Source organism: Mercenaria mercenaria, chromosome 13 (genome assembly GCF_021730395.1).
Source record: "Mercenaria mercenaria strain notata chromosome 13, MADL_Memer_1, whole genome shotgun sequence".
NCBI lineage: Eukaryota > Metazoa > Mollusca > Bivalvia > Venerida > Veneridae > Mercenaria > Mercenaria mercenaria.
In genome coordinates this window covers 33,816,983-33,836,965 of record NC_069373.1, presented here as the reverse complement: position 1 = coordinate 33,836,965, position 19,983 = coordinate 33,816,983, and the positions used below count along the sequence as shown (strand labels likewise).

General features: G+C 35.5%; 1 protein-coding gene across 4 annotated transcripts in view; it reads left to right on the top strand.

The window, feature by feature from the left end:
• LOC123528921 (intraflagellar transport protein 122 homolog) overlaps positions 1-19,983 on the top strand; it is a 40,664-nt gene that overhangs the window by 9,206 nt on the left and 11,475 nt on the right. For 2 of the 4 annotated variants that reach the window (XM_053521496.1, XM_053521495.1), the window contains 15 exons: positions 5,084-5,217; positions 5,509-5,664; positions 5,900-6,091; positions 7,674-7,812; positions 8,420-8,527; positions 9,023-9,081; positions 9,424-9,567; positions 12,634-12,771; positions 13,151-13,315; positions 13,924-14,043; positions 14,454-14,572; positions 15,201-15,354; positions 16,336-16,497; positions 18,523-18,689; positions 19,055-19,226. In XM_053521496.1, the coding sequence (XP_053377471.1) occupies positions 5,084-5,217; positions 5,509-5,664; positions 5,900-6,091; positions 7,674-7,812; positions 8,420-8,527; positions 9,023-9,081; positions 9,424-9,567; positions 12,634-12,771; positions 13,151-13,315; positions 13,924-14,043; positions 14,454-14,572; positions 15,201-15,354; positions 16,336-16,497; positions 18,523-18,689; positions 19,055-19,226 (2,129 nt within the window). The remainder of the gene's footprint in view (positions 1-5,083; positions 5,218-5,508; positions 5,665-5,899; positions 6,092-7,673; positions 7,813-8,419; positions 8,528-9,022; positions 9,082-9,423; positions 9,568-12,633; positions 12,772-13,150; positions 13,316-13,923; positions 14,044-14,453; positions 14,573-15,200; positions 15,355-16,335; positions 16,498-18,522; positions 18,690-19,054; positions 19,227-19,983) is intronic. The other 2 variants (XM_053521498.1, XM_053521497.1) reach the window with 1 other exon arrangement.

Here is a 19,983-nt window from a genome sequence, read left to right as displayed (position 1 = left end):
CAGATGCATATCAAAAGATGTCCAGTTAACAAGAAAATTGCAATGCATAATTACCTGGGGTCATCGCTACGGATTAACAGTTTGTATTAGGCGTAAATGTGATATCTTTTTATCTCTTGTTCATTTTTATTGGCGCCTGTTTTATGTAAAAAGTTGTAGAATTTGGTTTTTTTTTTAGAAAACAATACCAGACTTGTAGATATTGTCGATCTTTTCACAATATTTTGTACGACATTTATAAGACCATCCGCAGAATCAGTTTTCATCCGCCATCGGCCGTATTTGAATCAAATTTTGAAGTACTTTATAATAAAATCAAGAAATAACATTATGATTGATGCATAAGTTCATGTTGAAGGAGGTTTAAGTCTGCCTTACTTGCTTTTTACACGACAATTTTTACACGCCGATTTAAAATTCTCAAAATGGCGGCGGTAATACAACAGTGCGTCACGTGTTTAAATGGGACGACCTGCTATTTTTAGATAAAATTGCGACGGTCCTAATTATAATCGTTTTGATTTTTTGTATCATTTTGAAGTTAAAACACTGAATTAGTTAAATCTGTTCATGATTATACTGACAAAATCGTGAAATAAAACGCTAGGATTGGCGGGTTTTGCTAGGTAGGATCTTGTTACCCGAAAGGAACATTTTTTGGCCTTATTACGTACGATGATCCACGCTTTAAACAAATGAATACGTTGTATATATGCCAATCACTTAATAAGAATTTAAAGCTTCCATTAAAACAAACCGAATATTCGAATATATTCGAATATGGCAAACCGAATATTCGAATATTGATTTCAGTATTCATTCCCATCCCTAAAAAAAACACACCTTTTTTAAGAAATATTACATTATACAATATGATTTTATATGCAAAATGTATCTACAGTTTAAACTTAAAAGCCTCAAGTGAACTTTGAATTACATACATGATTGTAACATGCAAAATGGCAGGTGTCAAGTTGGTACCATGTTTGTCCAAAATTACTAATCATTTAGGAATACATCTCAGTTGAGCAGATCAGTATAAATACTTTTATTAGCTCACCTGTCACATAGTGACAAGGTGAGCTTTTGTGATCACCCTTTGTCGGTCGTCAGTCCGTCCGTCCGTGCGTCAACAATTTCTTGTCTGCACGATAATGGTTTCATTTATGATTTTATTTTAACCAAACTTGCTCACAACTTGTATCACCATAAGATCTCGGTTCCTTTCTTGAACTGGCCAGATCCCATTATGGGTTCCAGAGTTATGGCCCCTGAAAGGGCCAAAATTAGCTATTTTGACCTTGTCTGCACAATAGCAGCTTTATTTATGATTTGATTTTTACCAAACTGGCACACAACTTGTATCACCATAAGATCTTGGTTCCTTTCTTGAACTGGCCAGATTCCATTATGGGTTCCAGAGTAATGGCCCCTGAAAAGGCCAGAATTAGCTATTTTGACCTTGTCTGCACAATAGCAGCTTTATTTATGATTTGAATTTAATCAAACTTGCACACAACTTGTGTCACCATAAGATCTCGCTTCCTTTCTTGAACCGGCCAGATCCCTTAATGGGTTCCAAAGTTATGGCCCCTGAAAGGGCCAAAATTAGCTATTTTGGCCTTGTCTGCACAATAGCAGCTTCATTTATGATTTGATTTTAACCAAACTTGCACACAACTTGTATCTCCACAAGATCTTGATTCCTTTTTTGAACTGGCCAGATTCCTTCATGGGTTCCAGAGTTATGGCCCCTTAAAGGTCCAGAATTGGCTATTTTGGCTTTTGCAGCCATATAGAGACTTCATTTATGGTTTTATTTGATACAGACTTCCAAAATATCTTCAACAACAATAAATCTTGGATTCCATGACAAATCAGATCCAGTCGTAGGTTCCAGAGTTATTTTGATTACCTCCCCTGATTGTAATCAAAATGGATTTATATCAGTAAGTACTTATAGGACTTATTTGAAATTTCATTATTGTCATTAGTTGGACTGAGTCAATCAGGGTAGATAACTATGGACTGATTTTATTTCAAATTACCTCCCTTTATTTCAAATTAAAATGGGTATATCTCCGTAACTAATGAAGATATTGATCTGAAATTTCATTTATGTCAACAGATTTATTTGACAGATCCTTCTTTTGTTCACTTACAATAATTTTTTTTTAATTACTTCCCTTTTACGTTACTATAAATAGCTTATTTTTAGTAACTTTTTTATTATTGGCTATAGGGAAAAACCAAGACCACTTTCCTGTGGTACAACATGGATGGTACCTCCAATTTTTAGGCGTATTTTGACATATCTGTACCTTGTAAGAATTTTTTTTTTCTTTTTGGTTAAATTTCTTCCCTTTGTTGTTCCTGTCCTTTGGACTTAGATATTTTTTCTGAGGACATTCTTGTCCTCAAGTGCAATGATAACAGGTGAGCTATATAGGGCCATCATGGCCTTCTTGTTATAATACCTATATAAATTTGTAAAAAATTTGGATTGTATTTCACAAGTAAATATGACCAGGCAGATTTAAAAAATTCCGTATTGTACCTTTTGTATTGTGTGTTGCTGGACTACTTTCATTGAATATGCATGAGCTGACACAGTTATATAAATAGCGCACACAAAAACATCACTCATTTCATTTTAACATCAACAAACATTTAAGATTTTGTTCGATTACAAATAAACAAACAAAAAGGTGGAGGTATAATAATAAAAGGGTCATTACAAAAACAGCTAGATCTGGGATTTGGTATTCACCTCTAGTGGATTTTGCAAGGACTGATCACACATCCGATCTGGCAAAATCCACTAAGACGAATACAGCATGATCAGCATCCCAGATCGAGCTACTGTTATAATAACCCTATTGTATTTTTAGCTCACCTGTCACAAAGTGACAAGGTGAGCTTTTGTGATCGCGCAGTGTCCGTTGTCCGTCCGTGCGTGCGCCAGTCCGTAAACTTTTGCTTGTGACCACTCTAGAGGTCACATTTTTCATGGGATCTTTATGAAAGCTGGTCAGATTGTTCACCTTGATGATATCTAGGTCAAGTTCGAAACTGGGTCACATGCCGATAAAAACTAGGTAAGTAGGTCTAAAAATAGAAAAACCTTGTGACCTCTCTAGAGGCCATATATTTCACAAGATCTTCATGAAAATTGGTCAGAATGTTCACCTTGATGATATCTAAGTCAAGTTCGAAACTGGGTCACGTGCCATCAAAAACTAGGTCAGTAGGTCAAATAATAGAAAAACCTTGTGACCTCTCTAAAGGCCATATTTTTCATGGGATCTGTATGAAAGTTGGTCTGAATGTTCATCTTGATGATATCTAGGTCAGTTTTGAAACTGGGTCACATGCGGTCAAAACTAGGCCAGTAGGTATAAAAATAGAAAAACCTTGTGACTTCTCTAGAGGCCATATTTTTCATGAGATCTTCATGAAAATTAGTGAGAATGTTCACCTTGATGATATCTAGGTCAAGTTCAAAACAGGGTCACGTACCTTTGAAAACTAGGTCAATAGGTAAAATAATAGAAAAACCTTGTGACCTCTCTAGAGACCATATTTTTCAATGGATCTTCATGAAAATTGGCCAGAATTTTTATCTTGATTATATCTAGGTCAAGTTCAAAACTGGGTCACATGAGCTCAAAAACTAGGTCACTATGTCAAATAATAGAAAAAACGGCGTCATACTCAAAACTGGGTCATGTGGGAAGAGGTGAGCGATTCAGGACCATCATGGTCCTCTTGTTTCATATTCATTTGGTGAACTCAAGTCCACCAGCTTAGCGCAACAGGGAGAGTGCAGATCTGTGGATCTCCGGGTTGTTAGTTCAGTCCCCTGGTGCGATGTTTGTTCTCTGTGATTGTTTGATCTACAGTCATTTCATTCTCCACTTCTGATTCATTTGGAGAATTTGGTAGTTACTTGTGGAAATCAGTTTCATAATTTTATAGAAACCAGAAAAACAAAGATGTTGATGAACAAATTAGTTATCAAAAAATAGTTCATTTACTGACAGATCATCATCAGACTGTTAGCACTGTACAAAAATGAACATGTTTGTATTAAACTGCTCAACGACATGTTATCTTAAATGATTACTACCTCAGGAGTTATGGAAATTTACATTTATTTTAGTTTGCATTTATTTTAGTTTGAATTATTTGATTGTTTTTATGTAAGTCAAATTTGGTGTTCATTTAAAATGTAAGATTTATAGAAAATATAAATAGAATTTCATGTTTGTAATAGATGGCAGACATTTATTGAAGTCAGTAGCGTAAAATTTGATTCTAATTTAGTGCTATAGTTTTATACTAGTATATACCTCAAAGGTTCTTGTTATGCCCCCGGCATCTACTGATGCGGAGGCATATAGTGATCGTCCTGTCCGTCGGTCCGTCCGTCCGTACGAGGTTAACCAAATGGGACCGTTTCGTCTAGCATCAATACCCCTTACTAGAATGACTTGATACTAATGCAGATGTAACCTGTGACCATTCCTCATCTTCAGACATCACCCGACCTCAGTTTGACCTTGACCTCATTTTGGACTTAGGTTGCTTTATATGGGCCAACTCTTGGTTAACCAAATGGGTCCGTTTCGTCTAGCATCAATACCGCTTACAAGAATGGATTGATACTAATACAGATGTAACCTGTGACCATTCCTCATCTTCAAACATCACTTGACCTCAGTTTGACCTTGACCTCGTTTTGGACTTAGGTTGCTTTGTATCAACAAGGATGCCACCAGGGGCATCAAGTGTTTATTGAACGCAGCTCCTTGATTTTATAACTGTATGTGTGACCAAATGATCTCAAATGAATTTTATATTTGAATTTCATCTAATCATTTTCATCATAAGAAATAACTTAGTTTTTACCAGTTTTGGATTAATATGTCTGTTGTCACCTTTACAGAAATGTGTGATTATAAAAATTACAGTCACGAGAACAAATATATATGTTTATAAGATTTTTTCGAATGTTTTTAAGGCCTTTGTTTATCAGAACATAAACATGCATATTTATCAGATATGTTTGAATAAATTTAAGGTCTTTGGTCACCTGAACAGAAATCTGTTTCGAAACACAAGGTGAGCAGTAGGGTGACAGCATGCAGCTGGACAAATGATGGACAATATCTTGCTCTAGGATTGTACAATGGACTTGTCAGCATTAGAAATAAGGTACTAACTTCATTTCATCTGAAGAACACAGATGACTATATACAAGAGAATGCTTTAGTAATTGCAGATAGTTGCTCGTTTGTGTAGTTTGTTTGGCAAAGAAAATATCAGAATACTTTATTTGCAGAAAATTACTTGAACATGATGTATTAACACTGTATAGTACTAATTTTGATGACAGATCGGAAATAATGCTTTCATTGAAAGGAATCTAAGTATCTTTCATAAACTAAATATGTTTTGTAAATTAGTTTAATTAAAATGCAAATGAGATGATTTTCAACTTTGAAGAATGGTGAAGAGAAAGTAAAGATAGAGCGACCAGGGGCCACTTCGTCCCCGATATGGTCGCTACAGTGGAACCCCTCGAGAGATGAAGCGTATGATGTTCTAGCAGTCGCTGACTGGGGTCAAAGGTTATCCTTCTACCAGTTGTCAGGGAAACAGGTAATAGGAATGCTGCTTTTTCATTATTAACTGTTTTACATTTATCTTGTTCAAAATTTTTACATTTGTTTGGATAATAATTTTTGTAGTGGACATTTTCAGTTGTTACGTATACTCACAGTTCAACATTACTGTTCATATTGTGTACAGGAAAAATAATACCAAAAAGTGAAAATTAGTACTGAATTTATGTTGATACCTTTGAAGAATGTTTGATTGATTATTTCTGATACAGATGGGAAAGGACAGACAGCTGGGATATGATCCATGTTTTGTACGCTGGTTCTCACGAGGAGAGTATGTGGTTGTGGGAGGCTCTAACAAACAATGTAATCTACACACCAAGGAAGGAGTGAAGCTAGGAACCATTGGAGATCAGCAGTCATGGATGTGGGCTGCTGCTGTCAGACCAGACTCTAATTATGTGGTTAGTATTGTTTATACAATGTCATTTGTGGGGGTAAGGTATATAGATCTACAAGACTTGTGTCAGTCTATCTCAGGTGTTTATTTCCTCATTGTTTTGTTCAGATTTGCTAAGATAATCAACCACAATGCATAGATATTATGTTATTTATTATTTTTCATACAAAATGAGATTTGTGATTCAGCATGAGTTCTTATCTTCCTTTTCTGGAGGCATATATTTTTGAAGTAGATCACATTAAAGGTCCATTACTAAGGGAAAGTGAGTTGGCAATTTTTTTCATAGCCAGTGCATAGACTTCTGCAAGACACTAAATAATGAAGATTGGCAGGTCAAAATTTACAGAAGGTCTTTGGAACTCAAAGAAATGTATGTGTATTATGTTGAAATTTCAATGAATCGACAGAATGACCCCCCAGGTCTTTTTAACTTTCTTCATACTTCATAGAAAAATAATTGTACATATACTGCGATTTATTTCGAATTTCCACATATCAACTTTCATTTTCCATTAAAATGAAATAGTTTCTGTGCTTTTTAAAAGAAATTAAAATGTTCACTTTCCTTAGTATTGGACCTTTAATGTTACCCAATATTGATCAAGACATCATGCCAAGAAAGTAAATTCCCTGTAGCAGCTGGGGGTATTCGTCACAATCAGTAATACTGTGATGTCATAAATATTCATAGGGAATGAATTTTGTGGATTTATCGGTTGAGTTAATCCCCAGAATTTAATCCCAACAAACAAGTAAAATTCTACTAGCTTACCTAAATAATAGCTGATTTTTAGCTCATTTGATTTTTTGAAAAAAAATGAGGAGTTATTGTCATCACTTGATCGTCGTCGGTGTCAACTTTTCTCCTAAACTATCAAAGCTATTGCTTTAAAACTTGCAACACTTGTTCACCATCAAAAGCTGACTATGTACAGCAAGAAACATAACTCTATCCTGCTTTTTGCAAGAATTATGGCCCCTTTTGGACTTAGAAAATATCACATTTCTTGGTTAAGTTTTGTGTTTAGGTCAGCTTTTTTCCTAAACTATCAAAGATATTGCTTTAAAACTTGCAACACTTGTTCACCATCAAAAGCTGACTCTGTACAGCAAGAAACATAACTCAATCCTTTTTGCAAGAATTATGGCTCCTTTTGGACTTAGAAAATGTCAGATTTCTTTGTTAAGTTTTGCGTTTATTTCAACTTTTCTCCTTAACGGTCAAAGCTATTGCTTTAAAACTTGGAGCAGTTATTTGCCGTTAAAACCTGACTGTGCACAGCAAGTTAGGTAACTCTGCATTGCTTTTTTGCAAGAATTATGGCCCCTTTAGGACTTAGAAAATCATTGGTATGACAATATTTCTGTTATACAGAGACAAAAAAATCAGATGAGCATCTGCACTGGCAAGGTTGTGCTCTTGTTAGCTTAGTGATAGCTCTAGTTTCTTGAGATGTTCCACTATCCAGAATTAAAATAGTTGAGCATACTGTCTCCTGTGAAGCTGTTGTACCATATCCTTGTGAATGGTTATACATTTCCAGTGCCTTTGAATGTACTGTAAATTTACTGTTCTGTATCAGGCTGTGGGTTGTCAGGATGGAACTATTGCCTACTATCAGCTGATCTTCAGTACAGTACATGGTCTCTACAAGGACAGGTACGCATACAGAGACAACATGACAGATGTGATCATACAACACCTTATCACAGATCAGAAAGGTAAATACTCTATCTGGAATGTTCACTGTAGTGTTGGTAGGAAAGACATAGTACAAATGTACAGACTAAATGCACTTGCTTAAATAAACCATTTAACAGTCACAGTATTTCAGGAAACAACATGAAGGAACAAATTTCTGAGGCCGCTGTGCTTGACTGGTCATGCTTGTTTACATAATTATGATAACTTTTTTCTTGAAGATAGTTGTATGGAAAGCGTAATATATTGTAATGTTAGACTTTTCACTGCCCAATCAGCTGTTGCTGTTGGGTGATTTTGTCCCATAAAACAGTTAAAGTAAAAGAAAAAAGATAGCTTGGTGCAAATCAAAATGCTTATTAGAAATTTTCTTTTAACTCTGTTGTAGTTAGATTAGCACAGAATGTGATGAAATGTGCTTTGTCAGCAAAATTTTAGCAGATAAAATTAAGTTTAAAACAAGTCGAAACAAACTAATTATTCTGCATTGTACATATAATTTTAAAACGTTTATGAATGTGGACTGTGTTATAAGAGATAAAGGGAGTAAGTAACTTTCATGATGCACATTTGAATAGAAGGCACTTTGAGTATTTGAGAATTTTAAACAGTAATTTATGGCCAAAGTTTCAGTGAATCCTATACCAGGAGATGACGAGGAAGTTAATGTTGCAGCTGCTAAGGCTATAAGGGAAGAGCTTAAAGCTCCTCTCGAAAAATTCAGCCACAAGAAATGTAATTTTACGTTCATGTTAATGTAAAAGTTTACCTTTGTTGTTATATTTTACCTTGTTTTGTTCTTGGCATCATTTTGTGTTGTTTTTCCTCAGATTGCTGAGCTGTTTTTTTTTTTCAATTATTACAAAGTAAAGTTTTTTTACAAAGAAAAGGAATACAAGAACATGACAGAGAAAATTTTTAGTTATTGTGAAAACCATGTCAGTGTAGGAGCCTTAGATGTATCCATTTACGACAGAAATCTGTTTGTTTGCTTTGTTCAGTTTTAAGTGACACCAACACAGTTGAGATTATAATTTTGTGGCAGATTTCCAGGTTTTAATGGTGGAGGAGTTACTCACATGTCAACCCAAATGGAGCTTACACTAAGTGATTGGAAGTCAAATTCCGTACACAGAAACCCTATAGTTTACAAATTTAATTAAAATGTGAATTAATCTTTTATATCATCTTCAAAGCTTTTGCTTAAAGTTGTATGTTTTATCTTTTCAGTGAGAATAAAGTGTAGGGATTTAGTAAAGAAAATAGCTATTTACAGACACAGACTAGCTGTAAGTATCAATAGCTCTGAGCAATTTTCAAAAAAAAAGGACAAAATTCACATAAATTTAATAAAACAAATATTTTGGGTAACATCTAACATAGGTGGTAGTCATGTCATGTTTAACAGTAGTGCAACTTCAGGTTCGGCACATGACATTGTAGTCTGGCTATGGAAATGAATAAAAACCTAGTTGTTGGTGGGCTTACCCAGTGTGACCGTGTTTCACATGTAATGCAACTGACGGAATTGTCAGATTTTTGCAATGACAAGGCCCTGTTATTGTGTATTTTCAGGTTTGAATCCTGGCTTCATCTAAAATAATTTATGATATAATGATTTTTGCTCATAGGTTCAGTTACCTGACAAGATTGTTGTGTACGAGTTATACTCGGATGATGCTGCAGACATGCACTACAGGGTGAAAGACAAACTCAACAGAAAATTTGAGTGTAATTTACTTGTCGTCTGCTCACAGAACATCATATTGTGTCAGGTTTGTCAAAATTAGTTCTATGAAAGCTTGTTCAAATTTTTCAAGTTTCAAGTTAAAAATACTCAGCTGAATCTAAAATGTAAGTGACTCTCATGAAATAACTTAAATCATTATTAAGGTATAAAGATGACAGAAATTTGCTACATAATAATTTATCTAGTGTTCAGAGAATGTTATAAGGGTAGCCGGCTGCACTGCACATATACACATGGTTTTCTTCCTTCCAGTCAATTTGGGCACATGCACTATACTTCCTACTGGAATGCTGTAGCTCTGCCGCAGTTTGGTAGGTGTTTGCCACTGAACATTTGACTTGTTTCGAGGTGGTTGAAAACTGACCTGAATTGAATTCAATCTACAAATGATTTCATCTTATTTTTGTATGTTTGTCTGTGCTGCTGCTCACCTTTATTCTTTGATGGCAAATTCTCTTTTAACCCCTGTTTACTGTTCTCATTTGTAGGCTGAAGAGGTGATTTTAACCACAGATAACAGTTTTTATGTTAATTCATTATGTTTCTTTCTGTTTACTCTATTTACTAGTTAGGCTGCCCACAGTCCTAAAACCGTATTAAATTCTTGAATATAGAAGTTATTGGTTGGTTGGTTCTAAAAATCAAAGATTTCATCATGATATTAATTGATAAGATGACCAGTCGAATATCAGTACTAGCTTTCAGCATCTACTATATAGACTGCTTTCAAACTTCATTTAATTATTCAGTTCTGTAAAATTGCATTAAAGTGTTTGGTCCCATAAATCTTGAATTTCATTTTTGCAAAGTTGTTCTACTTCTTGTGAACTGACCTAAAAGATTCAGGCACTATCTTCTTCTTTTTTAACGGACAGTTTGGTGAAAAGTTTTTCATGTGTTTGAAACTGTTTGTAATAGTTTCTCTGTAATTAACCCTTACCATGCTTGACACGACTGATGGTGCCTTTGTGACCATTGTAGATCATGATCAGACTGCACATCCATGCAGTCTGATCAAGATCTGCACTGTTCACCATTCAGTCAGTATCTTTTTGGAAAGCACCCCTTTCAGCAGTTAATGGTACTGTCCAAATTTAAAGGATAAGTTCATTATAGAAATTTAACAGGGAAAGGGTTAAACAAGCCATTTAAATACTTGAGCCTACTGTAATTAAACAGCTCATTGATAATCTATTATGATATACATTTAATAATTCGCAAAAGACATGTGGTTTACCCCAGATTTCCCTTCACTTACAAAATAGGCATGTAAAACAGTGAGACTCCTCCATGCAGAGTGAAAGTGGTTTTACACTAGAATGCATACTTTATATACTGACAGTTCAGAGGTTCCTGTAAACTGAGTTTTGTCTAAAACTAAAACTAATGGGCAGCCTGTTGTTACTTTTTTATTGCATGCATTGTTTATTTTTACCATGTTGAATTGTTTCTAAAAGCTATATATATATAAGCTATAAGAACATTGTATAGATCTATATTAATCTTGTGCACTAGGTCAAAGCAACACTCCCTCTGTCATGTCAAATATACAAAGCATTTCACTGCCATACTCTCTATTTACACATCATAGAATTTTGCCATTTTAATACGACATGTATTTTATAAGTGTTTCTGCATGTTTCTTCAAATTTATTATAGGTAGAAAATGCATGGTTTATAAGATAATCTAAGAGCTAATAATCTGCCTCAGTGAAATTCAGATTTAATGAATACTGCTTATAACTCGCCTTGTATTAGTATGGTTCTTGAAATTTGGATTTTTTTATTATAAATGTTTCAGAGGTTCTGCTTCTATTTCAATTTAATATGTCTGAATTTGATGTGTTCAATTACACCATTATGAATATTGTTACATAAATTTTTAGACCAGTTGTTGGAAAACATACTGCAGCTATTTAGTTTTTTTCTCTGAAAAATATTGTGGTTTGTTTGAAATTCTGTTTAAACTTGTCAAAGCTGTTCCCATATCACTATGACTTGGTATAAACAATACTTCGAACAGTGATATACATGATTCCACAAAATGCTTTTTAATCCCCCGCCATGAGTGGTGAGGGGTTATAGGAATGGTCTCCGTCCGTCCGTCCATAACACTTTGTGTCCGCTCTGTATCTCCTAAACCCCTTGAAGGATTTTCATAAAACTTGGGTCAAATCACCTCATCAAAACGATGTGCAGAACTTATGTGTCAGCCATGTCGGCTCAAGGTCAAGGTCGCAACTCAAGGTCAAAGGTTTGAGCCTTCCATTTTGTGTCTGCTCTGTATCTCCTAAACCTCTTGAAGGATTTTCATGAAACTTGGGTCAAATGATCACCTCATCAAGACGATGTGCAGAACCCATGAGTCAGCCATGTTGGCTCATGATCAAGGTCACAACTCGAAGTCAAAGGTTTGAGCTCTGTATCTCCTAAACCCCTCGAAGGATTTTCATGAAACTTGGGTCAGATGATCACCTCATCAAGACGGATGTGCAGAACTCATGAGTCAGCCATGTTGGCTCAAGGTCAAGGTCACAACTCAAGGTCAAAGGTTTGAGCCTTCCATTTTTGTGTCTGCTCTGTATCTCCTAAACCCCTTGAAGGATTTTCAGATTCATTGATATCGTCATACGTGGACTATAAAATATACTTAACCTCAATGCTTCCACCCAATACCATCAACCCTTTCACTATCCATAACAGCGGCGGGGGATATAGGTGTCTTTCAGACTGCCTTGTCATATTGAATATAATACCTGTATAAACAATACTTTTAACAGTGATATACATGATACATATTTTTGCAAAATTCTTCCCATATTGAATATAATGCCTCAAAAGCTACCCTCCCCACTCCCTGGGAAGTATTTGGAGTTTGTTATCAGAAGTAGGAAAGGTAAATATTAGGCAGTTAGAAATGGAGCTTCTTACTCGTCACAATATTTGTGTTAAAGAAGAATACAAAGGAACTTTTGATGTAGTTGTTGGCAATTCAATTTAATGTACACCAGTTCTTGGAAGTGTATAACAAAGTGTTTTGTAATTTATAGCAAACTTGCGTCATACATCATCTTGCAATGTGTACTTGCAGGACAAGCGATTACAGTGTTACAGTTTCCAGGGTGTGAAGGAGAAGGAATGGGTGATGGAGTCATTAATCAGATATATCAAGGTTATAGGGGGCCCTACAGGCAGGGAGGGCCTTCTTGTTGGGCTGAAAAATGGGCAAGTTAGTAAAAGCTCCAAGTTAAACTTAAAAAGTTAATATATTCAAATAACACCAAGCAGAACATTGGACTACAGTCCCTATATAAACATTAAAGACCCTTTGCTACCCTTTAAATGTCAGTTAAGCTTTCGTGACTTAGCACCTATACCTTTGATGGATTCACTTCCACATGGATAGATCCTTGCTTGAAATGGATTATAGAAGTATCTTAACAAAGGTTATGAAGCATTTTGAAAAAAAATGAGATGAAATCTTTTCATTTTCAAACATCTGTGAACCTCAAGTTTTTCTTGTAAAAATTATTATCTTGAATACAATTTAAAACTGTATTTGTGTTTAATCAAATTCACGCTATACAAATAAAGATATTTATTTTCAGATTCTGAAGTTGTTTGTGGATAACCCATTCCCTATAGTGTTGTTAAAACAGAGCACCTCAGTCAGATGTCTAGACATGAGTGCTAGTAGAACACGTCTAGCAGTTGTAGATGAACATAATACATGCCTCGTGTATGATATCAACACAAAGGAGCTTCTCTTCCAAGTACATACTTTTTAACAAAATCATTTTGCATTAATTATACTGCTTTATTATTAATTAAGTTATAAGAATTGGATATGGAAATATTTCAAAAGAAATTAAATGTTAGTGTTGGCAATATCAAGATACAGTTACAATTTTTTCACATTTCGGTATCTTTTATGTTTATTAGTATTTCAACTGTCGTCGTTGTGTTGAAAAAAAAAATAATATGCAGTAAAATATCAAATCTCTAGTGGTTGCAAGGGATGGGCAATATGCTTCAGTTATCCAGGATTTCCAGTGACCCAAACAGAGAGTATAAAGAGATGTGGTCAGAGAGCACTTGAATTGCTTGAATGAGGCTTGATGTTAGAGGCATGGATGCTCAACCGAGCATAGTTTCACTTTACTGTTTTCTCTTGTAATATTATATCTATCTTCAGTGCCTTTTCTTTCAAGGAAAACTAAAATTAATTTAATCATTTTAGCTCCTCAAATGTCGAAATAAAACAATCAAAATACTATTGAATGTCTAGAATAAGAAAACTGTCAGAAATTAGCAGTCTGTATGAATTTTTTTTTTTGTTATTGGAAAGAATTGACTAAATGAGCATTTTTTTGTATGCCAGGAACCCAATGCAAACAGTGTAGCATGGAACACTCACTATGAAGATATGTTGTGTTTCTCTGGTAACGGTCTACTGAACATAAAAGCCAGCAATTTCCCTGTCCATCAACAGAAACTACAGGTATAACAAGTTTTCTGCTACTTGAGAACAGTCTCACACAGTGTTGTTATTATTTCTGGTCCTTTGAGACCAAGAAGTCAATTCAATGTTACTCAGTTACAGTATAATAGTGTTCCATATTAGCTAGTTCTTGATGGGGGTGGGGTGGGGGGGCTTTAGAATGACACACATTTCATTGCCTGTCATGATCAAATAAAGTCTGCTATAGCTATATGTGTTCTATGCTTCGAAAGGGTGTTTTATATTTTATTAGAGAAAAATATTACCAGAATTTTTTAGCATAAATCAAGTATATTCTCTAAAATAAATTGTCCTCATTTTTTTTGCACTTAGGAATAGCTGTATTTAGGTTAACTATTTTTATGGTAATGACTTAGAGAATTATGAAATACTTTCTTCATTAATTGTAGGGTTTTGTGGTAGGGTTTAGTGGATCTAAGATATTTTGTCTGCACATCTACTCCATGTCATCTGTGGACGTTCCCCAATCAGCACCAATGTATCAGTACCTGGAGAAAAAACTCTTCAAGTAAGTGTGAACATTGTCTTGATTCAAACTATGGATTTTTGTTTGTTAAAATTATAGTGGAATATAGAATACAATGTGCTTGAGTTAATGTGTTATCTCTTGTTACAAAATTGTTTGTTTCACATCAGTACTTATTTACTGTAGGTGTAAGATTTTACTGTAAGCATTTACTGTAAACATTTATTGTATGAATTTACTGTAAGCATTTACCATAAGGATTTACTGTAGATATTTACTGTGAGCATTTACTGTAAGAATTAACTATAGGTTTTTTACTGTAACCATTTACTGTAGGTATATAGCATGGAGATCTAATGTTTTGTAATTTTAATAGATGTTTAAATTTACGATGTTAATTGCATGTTGTCCAAGAATGTTTGTACGTTTGAGTATGTAAAATGTTGCTAATTTTGATCTTTAATTGACTACAGATTTGAGAAAAATACAGTGGATATAGAATGTAAGCTCTTAGGATTTCTAGGGTTCTAACTAACAGGGATCATGACAAATGATGGTACCAACACTGCTTTTTTCCAAGCGAGATGACTTAATTACATTAACTTGGCTTAAAAATTGAAAATGAAATCAGATGATTATTGTTTTTGAAAATGGATGCATTGTTTTGCAGGGATGCCTATAAAGTTGCCTGCCTTGGAGTAACTGATGGGGACTGGGAAACTCTCGCCCATGAAGCCCTGGAAGGCCTAGACTTTGATACTGCCAAGAAGGCATTCATCAGGATTCGGGACCTTAGATACCTGGAGCTTATACATAATATAGAGGTACTAGCTTACACAGCCGTTATGTTTTTATATGCACGAAGGGACGTATTATGTTATACCCCCGGTGTCTGTCCGTCTGTTAGCAATTTCGTGTCTGCTCAGTAACTCTTAAACCCCTTGAAGGATTTCAAAGAAACTTGACACAATTGTTCACCACATCAGAACAACGTGCAGAGCGCATGTTCTGGATGGCTCGCTTCAATGTCAAGGTCACACTTAGGGGTCAAATGTCATATGAGTGTGTTCCGTGTCCGCTCTGTAACTCGACCCCCTTGAAGGATTTTAAAGAAACTTGGCACAAATGTTCACCACACCAAGAAGACATGCAGAGGGCATGTTCTGGATGTCTTGCTTCAAGGTCAAGGTCACACTTAGGGGTCAAAGGTCATGGCTCTGTAACTCTTGAACCCCTTGAAGGATTTCGAAGAAACTTGACACAAATGTTCACCACATTGAGATGATGTGCAGAGCGCATGTTCTGGATGGCTAGCTACAAGGTCAAGGTCACACTTAGGGGTCAAAGGTCATACCTTCAGGTGTATATGCTCCGCATTGCGGTGCTCTTGTTAGATTCAGTATTTTGATACTCAGTTTATGATGTTTGTGATTCATAGAAATTTTGAGTGGAAACTTTGTAAATTTTTGATTGACTAAACTTCTATTTATTTGGTAAGCAAGTTTCATAATACATTCATTTCAGTTTGAAAACATGGATTTTGTTTTCAGATTTTTGCTGGTGTTGAATCAGTTACACTTTTTCCATTACTGGAACATAAGATCCAGTGCCTTTGCAGGCTGTATTTGGCTGTGGATCAATTCATACATATGAGTAACTTTCAGAAAATTTCATGAATGTTTGCAGCTGCCATCTGGTACTTGTACATGCTTGTCAAGATGCATAGATGTATGTATTCAGTTGAAAAGTTTCCACAGCTTTGCAGCTATAATTACGGTTAAACAAATGCCTGTTTCATCTTACAGGAGCGTAAGAAACGTGGAGAGAATGACAACATGGTATTCCTGGGCGATGTTTATGGTTACCAAGGAAAATTCAATGAGGCTGCTAAACTGTTCAAGAAATCAGGACAGGAACATAAGGCAATGAACATGTATACAGATCTCAGGATGTTTGACTATGCTAAGGTAAGATATTCCAGTGGACCAGTGTGAAAGTACAAACCTTGTTTAGGGTGTAGGATTCTTTCATGTAAGAAAGCCATCCATCTGGCTTACCGAAATGTGGTGGTTCTACCCAGGTGCCCGTCTGTGGGGTCTTCTTCTTCTGTAAGAAGCTTGAAAGTCGTCATATGACCCATAATTGTGGTGATGGGATGTTAGACTAAAAAAAAAGAAAACTGAAGTGGTGATGATTTTCTTTCATTAGTAAATAGACTCTTTTTATGACTTTGAAATAAAAAGTAATAGGTTTGTAACATAACTCCTACCAATCGAGGGAGTTATATTTTAATAATTTTGTCCTGTCGATCCAACCCTGTGCCCCGCAAAAACGTTGGTATAAGTACTGTAATATCATAAGCTGTAAGTTTTCTCTCGAAATAATTAAAATTCAAGTTTCTACAAGGCATAATTTTTGCAAAATATTTAACCCTTACCCTGCTAAATTTCTAAAATGGACTGGTCAATTATTCATTGTGGGCAGTACCACTTATTATTGAAAGGGGTGTTCACTGAAAATTTACTGACTGAATAGCGAACAGTGCAGACCATGATCAGACTGCACGGATGTGCAGGCTGATCTTGGTCTGCACTGGTCGCAAAGGCAGAATCATTTGCCGCCAGCAGACTAAGAGTTAAAAAACACTAACTTAGCAAAAGTTAATCTCCTGTACAAATATTTTGATTTTACAGTAGTATTCTTCATTTTGTTGTGCCTGTTGCTTACTACCTTAAAATACTGTTTTTGTCTTTTTAGTAAGTTTTGTTTAAGTTAGTGTATTTTCGTTGTTTAAAAGTTTAGATAAAAATAAGCATTCTTTTATGCACAGAAATTAGTAAAACATCATGACTGGCCTGTATGCTTAGTTTTGTAGGTGAAATGGCTTGTTAGCATACTTTAATGAATACCAGCAGGAGTAGATTATGATTATGATCTCTTTTATTCCTTTTGTTTTGAGAAAATTACTGGCTATGAACTTTTGAGGTTATAAATCCGTTTTTTGAAACCAGTTTTATGGTTCTCTGTGGCCAAGTGGTTATGTCGCTGGCTTGCAGTCACTTGTCCCTATCTGATGTGGGTTCAGAACCTCACTTGGGGTGTAGAATTCTTCATGTGAGCAAACCAAGCTGGTTCTACCCAGGCATCCTCACATGCCTGAAACATTGTCTGGAGGGCCCAGTTGCACTCCTCCATCATCAAAATTGGGAAAAGTTGCTTTATGATATTAATTGTGTCAGTGTAACTCTAAACCCAACAAAATGAAAATAAAATTGAAACTTGTTATGCCCCCGGCATCTACTACGGGAGGCATATAGTGATTGTCCTGTCCGTTCGTTAGTCCGTTTGTTTGTTCATCCGTCCAGTTAACCAAATGGGACCGTTTCGTCTAGCATCAATACCCCTTACTAGAATGACTTGATACTAATGCAGATGTAACCTGTGACCATTCCTCATCTTCACACATCACCTGACCTCAGTTTGACCTTGACCTTATTTTGGACTTTGGTTGCTTTATATGGGCCATCTCTTGGTTAACCAAACGGGACTGTTTCGTCTAGCATCAATACCCTTTACTAGAATGACTTGATACTAATGCAGATGTAACCTGTGACCACTCCTGATCTTTACACATCACCTGACCTCAGTTTGACCTTGACCTTGACCTCATTTTGGACTTAGGTTACTTTATATGGGCCATCTCTTGGTTAACCAAATGGGACTGTTTCATCTAGCATCAATACCCCTTACTAGAATGACTTGATACTAATGCAGATGTAACCTGTGATCATTCCTCATCTTCACACATCACCTGACCTCAGTTTGACCTTGAATTTGACCTCGTTTTGGACTTGGGTTGCTTTGTATCGACAAGGATGCCACTGGGGGCATCAAGCGTTTATTGAATGCAGCTTCTTGTTTTGACATTATTGTGAAATAGAAGTATTTAAACTAAATACTAAATAAGTGATTAAATTGACTTTAATCAACAGGAGTTTATTGGTTCTGGAGATCCTATGGACAAGAAGATGTTGATTACAAAACAAGCAGACTGGGCTAAGAGCAGTAATGAACCAAAGGCTGCAGCCGAGATGTACATTAGTGCCGGAGAATATGTGAAAGCTATAGAGATCATTGGGGATCATGGATGGTCAGAAATGTGAGTTTTCATGTGTTGCTGTATTTGATACTGTTCAAAAACGGAAATGTAATGAAAATACACCTTTGATAGATGACAATGTAAAATGCAGCAGCAGAGTGTATGCCTGTAACTCAGACAGCTGTTGCTTGACTTTGTTTGGTTCCATTGCATTGATGCCTTGAATTGGCATACAAAAAATCCTCAGTCGAAAAAGAGCATTTCCTTTATTCTGCCATATACTGTTTAATTCTAAAACTACACTTGCTTGTTTTCAGGCAGTGCTCATTTGAGTTATTAAATGCTTTAAATATTTTATTACTTCTTTGTTTAGCTTCTTTGATTTACTTTGAATGTTTTGAAGATGAAATGTATTTTAATTTTAGGTTGATAGATTTAGCAAGAAAGTTGGACAAGGCTGACCGCGAGTCATTGTCAAGATGTGCACATCACCTGGGTAAACTGGAGCAATATGGTTATGCTGCTGAGGTGTACAGTAAGATGGGAGATCATAAATCACTCATCATGTTACATGTAGAAGCTAAACACTGGGAAGATGTTAGTTTATCATTCGTTTATAATTAATAATACAAGATTTCATGGTGTTGAGTTAATTAATGTTTCTCAGTAGTTTTGTCATAAGTTCAGTTGGGTATACTTTCAGTTTTGCGTTAACAGTTTAAAACACATGTACCTCCGTGACTTTGTGGTTGAGGTTTCTTAATTCTAAATACTTTTGTCCCTGAGCTGTGGGTTTGAGCCGTGCTAGGGCAAGACTTCCTTTGAGTCATCTTGCTAGTTTCTAGAAGATAATTGATTCTATATGGGTGCCATCTGTAACTGAAATAATGTTAGAGGAGGCACATTGGGGGTGCAGGAGGTCCTCCTCCAGCAAGAAAGCTGACATATACTCTAAACCCAGCTTAAGAAACAAATAGAAAGATATATGGAATGTTTGTTTACAGTTTTAACCTTTGTTTGTTTTGGGTTTAACTCCGTTTTAAGCTCATCTGATTATTTGGAGAAAAAAATGATGAGTTATTGTCATCACTTGATCGGTGTCGGCATTGGCATTGCCTGGTTAAGTTTTATGTTTAGGTCAACTTTTCTCCTAAACTATCAAAGGTATTGCTTTGAAACTTGCAACACTTGTCCACCATCAATAGCTGACCCTGTACAGCAAGAAACATAACTCCATCCTGCTTTTTGCAAGAATTATGGCCCCTTTTGGACTTAGAAAATATCAGATTTCTTGGTTAAGTTTTATGTTTAGGTCAACTTTTCTCCTAAACTATCGAAGCTATTGCTTTAAAAC